General features: G+C 33.1%; 1 protein-coding gene across 3 annotated transcripts in view; it reads right to left on the bottom strand.

Annotated features, from left to right (window-relative positions):
• Positions 1-1,149: 1,149 nt before the first annotated feature.
• Positions 1,150-14,598, bottom strand: part of LOC109608519 (protein dead ringer) — a 105,039-nt gene continuing 91,590 nt past the window's right edge. For all 3 annotated transcript variants that reach the window (XM_020024958.2, XM_020024957.2, XM_020024956.2), the window contains exons 5-7: positions 6,227-6,410; positions 3,637-4,346; positions 1,150-2,639 (exon numbers count right to left, since the gene is read on the bottom strand). In XM_020024958.2, coding sequence (XP_019880517.1) covers positions 2,521-2,639; positions 3,637-4,346; positions 6,227-6,410 — 1,013 coding nt within the window. In that variant the 3' untranslated portion in view covers positions 1,150-2,520. The remainder of the gene's footprint in view (positions 2,640-3,636; positions 4,347-6,226; positions 6,411-14,598) is intronic.

Below are 14,598 nucleotides of genomic sequence, written 5' to 3'. Positions count from 1 at the left end.
AGTAGAATAAAATTTGTTTATTCTGTTTTTTTTTTTGCCCTTCCAGTTTTATTTTTTCCTTCCATATTACCAAATTCTGAAAATTGTTGTAATATACGTGTTACTTTCGGGTGATATTGATTTTTCTCTCATCGGATTGATTTCTACGAGACATTATACTAACTCAGTTTACTTTGGTGTATACTGCGAAACTTAAAATTATTGTTGATTTCGTAGAGATTAGTGACATTTGGTAAAAAGTTCTACTTTTTGCCAGCTGAATATTTAGTTTTTTGATTTGTAGCTAACAGATTTATTTTATGTTTATTTATGTTTGTATACAGTACAATGTTATACTTCACTGACAAAGTTTATGAGAAAATTAATGAAGAACAAAAGAACAGATCTTAACAGAAAAAGGTTTCTGCTTTATTAGTAGTACTTTATTACACACTTTAGAAGCATTAAAATGTTAAATCTGTTTATTCACCGTTTAGTTTAAATATTTCTAATTTAATTTTGCAGATAAAACTGAGTTTGATCTTTTCTTCAGTTACAAAAATTCTAACACACTGAAAAAAATGTCTTTAATGGTGATTATTTTATCGAATAAAAGTTATTTTAATGAAGGTTATATTATTTCAAACATTAAAAACATAAATGACTTTTTCCGGTACCCAATAACAAACATTATAAAATTAATGTTTTTATGGTTAGACAGCATATTAAAAACACTTAGAGGCTTGTTATTACTTGTACATATAATTATTTCAATAAAAAGACGTTGCTTATTTATAAAAATAAGATTTTTTTTGTCTCTTTTAATTTTATGACTAAATTGTTCCTATTACTATAATCATTTGTGTTTTGTATAGTCAGAATTATGTCTCTCAAATTTAAACAAAATTTTAATCTGAATTAAACATAAAAATATTCTAAGAATTTCTTGTTCTTTCGTATGATTTCATACAAATTGATTTAGGCACAATTTTTTTAGAATTTAAAAGAAGTTTAAATAATGAATTTAAAGAACGATGCTAATTGCTAATTGCTACGTGCAATAATTTCGTTTTAGAATATTAATAAATTTTTACATACTTACCTTAATTATGATTCCATCTTTCTTAACGTATAATAATGTGGGTAAAGGTAATAAATAAAATAAGAAAATAATCAGGAGAATGTTTAATAATATAATTCATTTATGTACAGCATTAATTCTGCGCATGTGTTTCAACAATTTATCCATTTTGTTACAAAATATAAATTAAGATGACCAAAAGAGAACACATTGTAAACAGGAATATTAACGACACATCCCTGAGATAATCAGATCAAATAAAATCAATCGTAAAAATTCAAGGAAAAGATTGTATTATATTTTCTAAAACTACGTTGGAACAATAATATTTTACATATTGTTTTCATCTAATATGTACTTAACACTAATATTGCTACACAAGTATGTTTTTTAATCTTTATAAATACGCTAACTTGCTTAATAATAAATTAAGACGATTACTCTTTTAAGTCGAAATCAATATTAAAAACATAAAACAGTCTTTTGGCAGATATACAAAAAATTATAACACACAACTACATTAGAATACTGTTTACTAAATATATATTATGTACAACTTTGAGTAAAATTAATAAAAAGAACAATTTGGTATAAAAAATATTTATTTTTAATGTTCAATGCAGACAAATGAACATATAAAAACAATATGTATTGTTTTAAGTTTAATATGACTGCATTGAAATCACACAGTTTTTAAAATTTAATTTGAAAACAGTGTGGCAAATCAAAATAGAACGTAAACTTTTACACTGCTCGTAAAACCTAAAATTTGAGAGTAAACATTTGAAGTGAGTCCCTATTATTTAAGATGTTTTAAGAAAACTTCCCTCAATTGTTTATTTCATTTGATAATAGCCGAGAAATATAAAAATTGGCCATAAGTATTTACAAGATAGTCTTCTGCTCGGCACTAAAAATTTTAGCGTTCGAATAACATCGAATAATCTGAACGTACTTTATGTACCAATTAATTGAATTTTCATGTAGTATAGATGAAATTTAATAGTTAGAAGCACTAATTAGTTTGATGTAGTTTGCGTATTACTACAAACTGGCCATTTCTCTCAACCAAACACTTACCCTATTCATCATTTACAAACAATGAATAAAATATAATTTAAAATCACATACAAATATTTCTAAGCATTAGACAATGAATGCTTTATGTAAGCAAGCTAGAAGTCAAATTATTTTAAATAAAATTTGACCGCAATCCCTGTTGCTCAGAGAGATTTAACATCTTTGGCTTCTAGCTTACGCAAAAATGCGGACTGTCGAAAGGAGTGTCCGGAAAAAATATATCAACAAATTTGTGCACACTTATTCACCAAGACATACACAAAAAAAAACACGCTAAAGAACAAAATGTAAAAATTAAAAAAATAAATATAAAAGTTCAGAGTTCTTGTATCACTTGGGTGAATGTCACAGTAAAGTTTTAATTATTTCTCGCGATGCTTTTAAGATCTCACGGGCGTTCTGGTGTTGGACGCGTTTTGTGCGAAAAGAACTCCCTGATATGTGACACCGTTCAACTCCATGCTCACCACGAGGGAATTGTCGCCGTTCCTTGAATCCCCTGCAAAAAAAAAAAAATAAGATTGTCATCAATCATTCGCATCATTAAACTGGTTGGGTTTGATAGTCGCACCGAAAGTGACACGTATGTTTATTGAAATAACGAATACGATCATTAATTATACTAGACTGGATCTAATTTTGAATTCGAACCAATTTTGATGCCAATGGTGTTGTAACTCTGCGTAATTAAAACGAATAAAAGTCATTGATAGGCCGGTTACATTTAAATATTGACACTATTTATTAATAAATTAAATAACTTAGTTAATTACGCTCGTTCGTTGTTTCTTTTTAGGGGCAATTAAATTTAAATGGTGAGCCCGGGCTTTAATGTCCACGGAAATTGGCCAAATGTAAGCTAATGGCGCGTTTACGTTGATTTCAGTTTTATTTTTATAGACTGTTTGTCCCGAATAAATTTTATAGCTGTGGAATGCGAATAAACGACAGTTCAAGTATCATTTAAGAAAAAAACATTTATCAGAATAACACACATAAAACAATTCCGAGATAAAATCTCGTTTGAAGTTTTCATTTAACCAAAAAAAAAATGTTTGGTGGGTTCAATTTGCCAAGATTAATAATCAAGCTTTCTATAAATATATTTTAGTAAAACTTAACGTATTCTATTAAAAATTCTAATTTATCAAAGTGTATTTAAAAGGTCTAAACATCGAGAATATGACTTAAGTACAAACAATATTTTTATTCTTTTTAATCAATGTCTACTGGTACTATTTATTTTAAAGATCTCTCTCAGATTTCTGTTTAATATTTTGCTGTTAAGTCATATTTACTAATTATCTCAAATTAAGTTGAACAGTAAAAAGTCTCAGTTCCAACTAATCTCCAAGATATAACATATGAAATAGATTTTTAAACAAAAAGTGTGTAAAAACTTGTTTATCTATCACGAAATATAATATCTGTATCACTAAATCAACGTTTCATCACAACATTTATCTAATATTATAGAATCAAAAACTGATACATACCCCTGCTGTTGATTTTGATATGAGTGGTGGGTGACAAGGACTTCGGAGTTGGAGGATGCTCAATTTCCGGCTCCTCCTCCGGCTCTTCGTCTTCCTTGGTAAACATTCTCTTTTTGCCCGGCGGCGGCGATTCCCTGTGCTCCGGCTCGCGTTTAATCATCGGTGTCGGCTCGGAGAGATTGAGCGGAACTTTTTGCGGTTCTGTGACCTGTTGATTGTTGTTGTAAATGTTCCACAGATTGATTCTGGAGAACTCCAAGTGATTGATTGGAGACGGTGGCGCGTTCGGCGGCGACATGTCCTGTCTTGGCGGTGTGGCGGCCGTGCTCCTGATCTCCTTGTTCAACAGTTTCATGTACTCCATCATCCTCGACTCGAACTCGCCCGGTGCCAACGAGGACACTGGACCGCCATTCAATGGCTGTGTCATGGGCTGGGGATGGGTTGGATGGTGGACGCCGTTGTGTAGATTCATGCCACCGGCGACAATCATCGAATTCATGCGGGCGGCTAGCTGCTGCTGATGTGAGATCAAGCTTAGAGGCGAGGAGATTTGGTGTGTGGCATTTGGAGATCTCTGCATCGAATCGTATTGGCCGTAGCTGCTGCGTCTGCCCTCGCGTCTGTTGCCGTCGATGGCTGCTTGGAGCTCCGCCGGGGTGCTCAGACGGCGTTTTTCGCATTCGTATGGATAGAGGTATTTCATGTATCTGCAAAGGAAAAATTGAACGCTTTAGTAATTGGTAAAGTAGCAAGGACCAAAGCCAGTTTATACATACACAGGCAAATGTCTTGGAACCTTGAATTGAATTGAAATTTGGAGTTGTCCATGAAAAATATTCTTTATTATTTATTTATGTATAGGCCTAGTCAAATTGGAGGAAAACTAGAGGGTTGCTAACACTGATACAGGATAGAATAATAGTAAAACTTGCCTCTGTTTCCATTTATTGCGAAAGTAACTATTATTAATGCAGTCAATAGAATATTGCGGTATTCAATTATCATGTTTGGATGTTTTTGCTGAAGTTATTTATATGGCTAAGGATATTCTCTATTATTACATGTATTATAGATGTGACAGTTCGTGTGAATAAGGGTTGTTTGTGGGATTTATGAAGGATTATTTTGAAAGTATAGAGGAGTTTAAATATTTGTATTGTTTGCCTTAAAATATGAAGCTACAAGTTGATACTGGTAGATACATACAAAAGTAGATGTTAACATTAACTCAAATTGAGTTTGAAACTTAAATAACATCAAAGGAACATTAATAAAATTAACAAAAACATAAGATTCAACCAAACTGACATCACTTATTGGAAAACAGATGCACAATGTAAAACAATATAATTAAGGTCTTTTATACAAATTAATTAATACATATACAAGAAATTAGTAGTACATATACACAGAATTTTAAAGATGAACAATAATTGCCAGTTGGCACGGCTTTTATTTCGTTTCGATATAATTTAGCGTCTGATACTGTTCGTCAGTCAGTAACTCTTATGATCTTAATATAGGAACACGATCATTTATCTCACAAATGTTCCCGTCAACTGTCAACCCAAAGTTATATTTACTTGATCTAAACTGAATTACAATTAATTTAAATAGAACAAAATGTAATAAACAGCTCATTAAGACATAGTTCATCTTAAAATAAATGTAGGAAACTGGAGAACGGTCTCGATGCCATTAATTTTTGTTAACGTTTTTATTTTCGGTGCTTTTGCCGATTGCCAATTTTTTTTTTTTTATAAAATACATGTTGTGTTTTTACTATGCAGTTTAACATTCATAAAATGAATAACTGGGTCGACCGAAAAAGGTCGAAGTAGATCAAAAGCCGGTCCATAAACTGTCCGTTAAATGATTTACTGCTTGGGCCCCAATAAAAATTTAAATCATATGCAATAAAGTGATATCCAAGAACTAATCGTAAAAAATATCTTTGTACCAAAGGAAGATTAACTTGAGTTATTAAATGTTGATTTAATTAAGGCCGCGATTATATGTCCGGTTTTTTTTATTATTTTAGAACCATAAATCGTCCGGGCACAAATGTTTTATGTGGTTTAATTTTGAAAGGTTTTACGAGGTCGATAAATGGCAACTATAAAATTTGTGGGTTTTTAAAACTTTTAGTTATTGATTTACATAAGGGTATTACAACTAATGCCACGTTTAATGACACTAAATAAAATATGAAGAATTATTATTGCGTTAATAATGTGCCAACACGGACTTTTTAAAATAATTAAAATTTTAGGAAAAATGGCACGATAAATGACAAATGTGGAAGTGCAATTCAGCGTCGAGTATATTCAAATAGAATTGTTGTAAGGAACAACAGTGCCTTTATGGCCTGCCGATAAAATACAATTTATTTGGCGGACATGAATGAAAGTGCGCTGCGGCTATGATTTAGCCTACGCACTACAGGCGATTTTACTATCATGAGGCCATAAACAACCGTAATGAATCAATGCATGGACCAAGTCGAGGGCCTGCTATTTTATTAATCATTACAATCGATAATGATGTAAATACTTCTTGGAGAATTAAAAAGGAGTGTTTTACTTACTGAGTTCTTAATGTGAAGGCTGCAGATGTAATGGATGAGGGTAGATGGAGTCCTTTGATGATTTCCTGCCAGAGTTTCTTGTTTATCACGTCAACGAGGCCGCCCCTTGCGATGACCAAGTTGTAGAGCTCGTACAAGTCCAACACGGACTTTGCCATTATCGGAAGCCTGTTTATCGGAGTTCCTGCAACAGAAAAAAAGACAAATTTATTTTTAGCAATATTTTTTTAATCGGAAACTCGGCAACAGACAACTCATGTCAAATAGCGTTGGAGTTTATGAACGAGCTGGCTTACATCCAAAGTCACTCCAAGCTGTCATTCACTCTATTTGTATTACAACGTTTATATTGAAAACAAAACCTTAAATCGATTTGCAAGACTGAAAAAAATCGAATTCACTCCGAAAATATCCCAACATTAATTAGCCGAAAATATCGGTTTAGTGTGAGTGACAATGATTATTTTTACTATTGTGGAATTTTGATATGGGCGAGACATAAGACACATGGCTTAAAAAAAGTTAATTATCGCCTTTTCTAAAATTAACGAGCAATTGTGCACGACAGGCCGATCTAGGAGGTCGTCCCGTGATGAAACTGTGTAATGTCTTATTAAAAATAGATTTTAATTACTGTCAGAGTGCACAACAATAGTTAAAATATTAAATAATAAAATAAATTATCTTTTGTTTGTTCCGTTTAAAATGTAAATACACGAACATTAATCTTCAATTACTATTTGAGTAAATATCCGCCAATAAGTCCAATACGTTTATTGAATTTCTCAATAATCTATCATTTTTCTATACCACACTTTTATACAGTTATAAATATTCACACACCTTTGTTACCTGGAAGTGACACATAATTTTACATTTTAGGATGTTTGTCTTGCTTCAATGTTGATTCAAAGATAATAATTATAGTATGTTTTCTGTGATTTCTTTAGGTTCCATTGAATTTTTCGACTTTCAGTGAAATTTAACAGGATTTTAATTAGGCATTTTTAAATCGGGAGTCTTCGATCTTGGTTCTTCTGTCTTCTTGCAGCATCGACATACCATGTGTAAGTTAATTCTGCAAAAAAACAATAAAATTTTGTTGTATTTTGGGAGGTCTAATTTGCATGGAACTTTGGGCCGTGCTTTAAGGTGTGAAATTTTAAATCACCGAATATTACCCGAAACACCACATTAACCCTTCCCCCAATCGTACATACATTGTATCAAACAAAACCTGCCGTTGACCGTCGTGCCGCTTATTCAATTTAGTTGTCACATAAGTTAAAATTAAAGCAGCAACAAAATAAAGCGATCCCACACCGGCATTATTTTTGGCAATTGGAAAAGGTTTTATTGGAAAATAATAACCTAGACATAATTAAATTGCAGCTGTGTTAATTTATTTCATTTTACGAGCGCGGATCAAAAGGGCCGCCATTTTAATAATTTCATTTATTTTCGTTGTGCTGCAGCCGCGGTGACGTCACACGCCGTATTTTACGACTGTTCGGAGAAGTGGAGATAATTCTTAACCGTTGTAAACTACAGACACACTGTCTGCAATTTTGTAAACTCTGTGCAACCAACAATAGGCCACATATGCGTAGATCCTGCCGCTGAATGGATTCGACGCGATTCAAAAGACTGCACGCTCGTTTTCTTACGCTTATGAGCCCCCAGGCACATCACGATCTATCTTAATTGAAATAGGAACTAAATTTAAATTAATAGGACGCAAGATGTTGTTTAAAATCAATTCCGTTCTTATTTATCTTCAATCTTCGATCTTCAATCTTGGTGGGTTTTTATCCTTTCTGCACTTTTTGATCCTTGTCCATCCAGTTTTTAAGACTTATATCCTTTTATACTTTTGGCCTTCTTATCACATGTGCTTGATGGCTCCGTTGCTTTTGTGAACCATCCAGAATATCCATCTTTGGAACAGCCATATATTAATAACCCTACATCCCATACATTGTATAGCTGGTAATTACAGTGTGGTAAAAGCTATAAAAATTTGTGGCCACAAGGAGTCACAGGGCGTTTGATAACCGTGCAGTGCACGGATAAAAACCGCATTGGTGGTAGAAAGCGACCGCCCAACCATCAAAGCGCACTGCAACAATTTACTGAGCCTTTGATCGAATCGTATTCAAAGTAGGAGGAAACAACACGACCAAAAGTGATACCATAAAACCCTGCGACGGACTTTCATCTGCCGAACGAAACACTCGTAAAAAGTGCCAAAGTCTTATTGGTTACTTTTTAAATGTGCCTACGTGGTGACAGATCATCGTGACACTGATTGTTACATGTAGTTTAAGGTTAACGGCATTTGTCATGACCGAGCTTGTCTGGAAATCTTTTCACATTCGAATTAATTGCACTGGTTTGCTGTCGTACAACATTGAAGGATCGCGTCCACTTGTTTTCTCTTAACTTAGTCAGTTTTCGAAAGATAATCGTTTTTAAGTAAGAAATTGGAGCAACAATGTCCATCGGGTGATAATTAAAGCGAATTCCAACCTTTTATAGTGTTATAAAATACAAATGCCAAAAATTATACAGCAATAAAACGGGTAGTAAAGTAGCTTAATTACAAGTCTCGAAAAAGTATCTGTTATAAATTTAATAAAGTGGGAAACCGCGGGCATCTAATGATTTAGTAGGTGCAAATTATGAGCGCACAAAGTGATATTTCTGCACCATAAACTTTGTTGCACTTTCGGTAAATATATTGTTGACAAGCACCAATAAAAATAGTGAGAAGGAGCGCAGGAAACAAGTCACACGTTACTGTGAAAGACTTGATCCTGATCCAAATAATAAATTTAGTCGGAATAGACAATACACCTGCGTAATAATTAACATTCGGCTAAGATAAATATGAAAATAGCTATATGACTGACAGACCATGACTGATTACGGCCACGTGACCAAATCGGTCTGGAGACAAATAAAAATATCGCTCGCGCACATTGTATCGTATATAAATAGTTTATAACTGCTCTAATTTCGACATATGACAGTCAAAATTTCTTTGTTTTTAGTCACATCGCCCAGTGATTTGACGTGGCCTTTAAATACCTTTGGATCCACACAAAACGACATGTTGTACAGGGACTATTAATCTTCATATCTAAGTGGAATCCAAGCAACGAAACATCAAATGTAATTGCAGCCACCGAATACGTTTACCTAATCCAAATGCCAGAACATCTGTTTTTTCACATATGTTAGCAAGAGGGATAATAAACAACTCCCAGATGATTTATATGCCTCAATGAATTGAAAATTTGTTCTCATAAATATAAGCTTATTCTCACAATTTTTACAAAAATATCCAAATCAATATTGATCTTCATATTCTCTCATTGCCCTCTTTAGAATGGCAATTTTTAAAGCTCCGCCACTCCAGATCCTGGTACTGTTTAAGGATGTAAAAACGGCGTTATTGATGATTACGTAAATCATAATTTATGGACAGGAACAATAGTTAGACTGTATCTGGTCAGAATAAATTGCCTGTGAAGAACGATAAGGGTCAGTTTTAAATTTAAATAATAAATAACGATATTAAACCAATTACCATTTAGACAAATGCTATCTCGAGGGATCCGCCATCAAAATAAACAAAAAAGCCGAGGTGTTATAAATGATCCGAAGTTATGCATATTAATATGGAATTACAAGCGCTAAATTGATACGGAGATAGGAGAGGAGCTCGGATTGGAAGAAGTTAAAGTGCTTCCTCCGAGGGCTTTATAAATGGTAATTGGGTGAAGAAAGGAGCGAGAAACAAATTCGAGAACGAGAACATAATATACCTGGCAAGACGGAGTCCAAGATACTTCTTAATCATACGCCACGTTTTATTAAAAAGGGCACACCTTTGGGTCCGCCTAAGGTACACGGTAATTATGGATCAGATTTATTCGCATCGGATATTTATTACTAAAAGGTGAGGTAATTGCACAACATTATTTCGCGGGCCGCTAATAAAAATGTCTCTGCTCATGAGAGATAATTCCTGATTAATTTCATTGGGTGTATTAAGCGGGGGCTGAATTATCGACGGTGCGTGTTCGGATTTAATTGGGTTTGTGGTTGAACTATTAACAACACTTTTAATTCAGATGTGACCGATAACCGAGAAACAATCAACACCACATAGAAGATAGAAGGGGGAACACGAAGTAGTTGCTTTGTCATCAACAAACAACGACTGTGGCAACTTTTCCCGTATTCCTCCTTAATTGTTGACCTGTTTGGAAGTTGGAAGAACAAATGATACTAGAGGTATTTTTAACAGAAGTGGCATTTTATGTTTGTAGCGTACGCCTCTGTTTTTATGCACATACAGGTAAAATTAACAAAACGACTATCCTTTGTATGGCAATTACAACTCGTTGGCATATGTCCATCTAAGTTATCGTAGCCCGATATTCGCACAGCAACGTAGTATTTACCTTTTGTGTGTGCTTTAATGCTGGCTCTCCACTTCTGTTAATAATAGGTAGGAATTATCGAAATTGCCGATGATATGCATACATATAATAATATGCCTGTGGAATTGTGCGCTACAATAATTTCATTTCGTGATCTACTAGAAATTCCTTCAATTTCTAAGAAAATGAATTTAATTGCACAGGAAAGTTTCGCATCATGTGCCTCCATGCGCCTTTTTTAACGTTCCTTTTTTAAGTGTTGTTCTCTAAGTCTGTTCCTCTAATAGTGCGCGTGTTTCCACCAAAATCATGTCGAAAATGTGTATCATTATAATTATGCTAAACACCAGGTACAGGTCTAATAACTGCAAGGTGTACAACGAATCAGTTGGTAAATTGTTCAAAAATCTGTTTGCGGATAATAACGATCAATTTTAGTGGAACACATGTGTGACTGTTACGTAAATTTGATACATGTGTGATGGGTAATTAAATGTATGTTGTGTCAATCAAAACGTACGTTTAAACAGTACCATTGCTTCTCTCCAATGTTGAAACATCTTCAAACAACCATAAAACGAAGGTTTCATTACAATCAAATAATATTTCGTAAAATTAAATTAGGTACTCTATCGTCTATCTTTTAGGACAAAATAGAAATGAAATTTACTAAAGAACTGAATGATTTATATTTGAACTCTTTTCAACCCAATGTCCAATGTAAAACTTGTTTCTATCTTTTAATAAACTTTATGATGAACACTTCCCAAAATTTGAATAAGAAAGTTTTTTTTATTTAATATGTTTTGTCATATTTTAATTGGAAGTAAAAATGGAATCCAATAGAAAACTGAATTTCATAGTCTATTCAGTTTTTTCCTATTTGTAGGTACTCATTTTAATTTAACCCTTTTAAAACTATAGATAGTTTTCATATTTTAATAAACATTATGATAGATACGTCCTAAAAATTGAATGAGAAATTAAGCTGTATTAGAAATCTTCCTACTAAGTCTTTTTTAATGTGTTTTATCATATTTTAATTGGAAATAAAAAACGGAATCTAACAGAAAATTGAATTTCAAAGTCTATTAATTTTTTTTCTATTTGTAGCTTACGAATTACAGGTCCTTAATTGAATAAACTTTATGATGGACATGTCCTAAAAATTGAACGCAGCAATAGTTGGAAGATTTCTATGTCTTCTTCTTTAATTTCCTTTGTCATATTTTAATTAGAAGTAAAAATGGAACAGAAAACTACATTTCATAGACCATAGAGTTTTTTCCTATATGTAACTGGCGAATTGTAAGTACTCAATTCACTCCCTTTGAATCTACAGTTGGTTTTCATATTTGAATAAACTTTATGGTGAACACATCCAAAATTTTAATGAAGTCCAAAGTAAATTTGGAAAAATTTTTAGGTTATCCTTTTTAATATGATTCTTTATAAGAAATTTTAAAAATTTGAGAAAAGAAACAAATATTTTCAGCAACACAAAGCAAAGTGGACTACTTCAAACAAGTTCTGGATGGCACTGGCGAAGAAGAAGAAGAAGAAGAATATTTGAAGGTATTGTATGTTGCAAATGTTCCGTTGTTTATGCACCACTTCCACAAAATCAATATCGCGAAATCTCTTGCAGCCAGATGGAAAGTAATCATTAAGAATATCATCAAGTATACCCGTTCGAGACAGCCATTAGGGCACCCCGCCGGTCGTATAATTGTGTATGCAACTTCGATTATATACCTTGTCAATTGTTAATGCCCACATATGTCCTGTTCCATTGGCAACTTACACGGCTTATGAAATAATGTTGTGTATGTACGTATGTGCGATGTAAATAATCGAGCCTGATTAATTTTTATGATAAATGGTTTGGATATCCGAGGTGTTAATGTTAGGCCGGCTCGTTCAGGTATTTTAATTCAACACCGGACTAATCAAGATCGAAATAACTCACTGGCTCGGGGGTTCGAAATCTGATTTTAATAAAGTTCGTTTTATTAATTAATTTCGGTGGAAACCCCATTTAAGAGTCGAGTCGTCGGTAATGGACGGGGCAAATTATGGTAATAATTTAAACATACGATTCGGAATGTATTTCCCAATTCGTCCAATACCAATTAAAGTTATTTATACTTTAATACCATAAAATTGTCGGACATGTGGTTACAATTCACACAGACATTAACATGCTAACGTTCGAGCTTACGACGCGATTATAAACGATTTCTGGAATTTTTACAAACAAATATAGTTTTATACACCATTAAATTAAAGGATCTAATTTATGTTTAGCAGCGGCCAATCTGAAATTAATGTTTACATGTCTTGGTAATCCGAAATTTATTTCGGTTCGTGGATCGCATTAAAATGGTACTTTTCGATGCGTTTTGGGTCAACGTTTGGCACAATGAAATATTTTTAGACGGACTTTTTTCGGGGCCGTCCGACGATAATGCACATTTTATATTTCCGAAGAACGAAGAGAAAGTCCCATTGGTCAAGATCAGACGAGGCAAAACCCGAATTGGCGTAACCAGCTCGGCTCACGTAGCGGGAAATATAAATTCACAACGATGGTGTTTAGTCGCCTTACCAAGAAATACCATTACGCGACCAGAGAAATCCTTTCAAGATCATGCTTGCTAATAATTAATCGCCATTTGGAAAAAAAAATTATGTCCGTCCGTGCACGTAATATTATATGTAAATATTTGTTATGCAAATTTGCCTTTTATCCCATTGTTCCGTGGATTTTCTTCGCAGATGGGTGTTTATTGGCGGTTTTATGGGTAAATCGAATGGGTACGTGGGAAATCTATCGCCAGGAATACTATGCTGTTCATTAGTTGGTTTATGGGCGTTATTAAATGACATTATGTTGCTAAATGTACCAGCCAGATTCTCATTAAAGTTGGATGCTTTAAAATTAAATTGTTTGCTTAAACACAAGCCATCCTTTATTTTGTCTTGTCGCACTTAAAACAATAACTGAAGACACTGAATAGTTTAACATTACGACGAAGAATTAAAAACCAACATTAACAGAAAACGTACAAAGTGAAGTTAAAAGTGGACAACTTCTCCGGTCCATTAAATACATATAAAATGTGTTACTAACAGTGCCAAATGGTGGATGAAAATAGTTGGCAACAGTGTATATGATGATGTTTGCACGGGGTTCCACGACAACAAAGAATATGTAGACGATTCCAAATGTAATTATGAAAATTTGACTTAATGTCCGGGAGATTTATGTCCTAACTTAAATATATTAATTTACGAGCTTAGTCTCGCCCGCGGCCTCGCATACGAACACAACTTTTATTATTTATTCCTTTTTATCCTGTTTTAATTTATTCCGTACCGTATTGAGTATGTAACAGACAATCCAATCGGCTCTCGCTGATTTATTATATCTCCGCAACTTTTCGACCAAAACAACGCTCACTGGAAATTAATGTTATTATCACTTTTTATTCCTATTCTTTTGCACGGCCATTTAATGTGCCGAGTTTATCGCTGCAACATCCTTCAACCAATATTTTGATCTTAATATTAATTCTCCCACTCTACTTTTCGATTTAAAACAATTAGGGAGTGTTTAGTAATTAAAAACTCTAACAAAGTCTTAATTAAACGGCGATCACAATTTATTAGTAATACTAAGAATAACGAAAAAATTAAATTAATTTAAAAATGACTGGAAATCTTCAAAATATGAAAATTACAATACATTGCGTCTAAATATAAATTAAAAATTAAACAAATTTGAATATTTCTGTTCCAAATTCATATTTTTTAGACAATATCAAATAAATAAACTCGAAAAAATGTTTGATCCAATACCATTGGAAATTAAGGTACTTGGTACCAATCAGTCAGTGATAATTTGTTAAAATATATAAT

This window comes from Aethina tumida, chromosome 1 (genome assembly GCF_024364675.1).
Source record: "Aethina tumida isolate Nest 87 chromosome 1, icAetTumi1.1, whole genome shotgun sequence".
Classification (NCBI taxonomy): domain Eukaryota; kingdom Metazoa; phylum Arthropoda; class Insecta; order Coleoptera; family Nitidulidae; genus Aethina; species Aethina tumida.
Note: the sequence above shows the minus strand (reverse complement) of the source record. Positions and strands in the feature narration are given on the sequence as shown.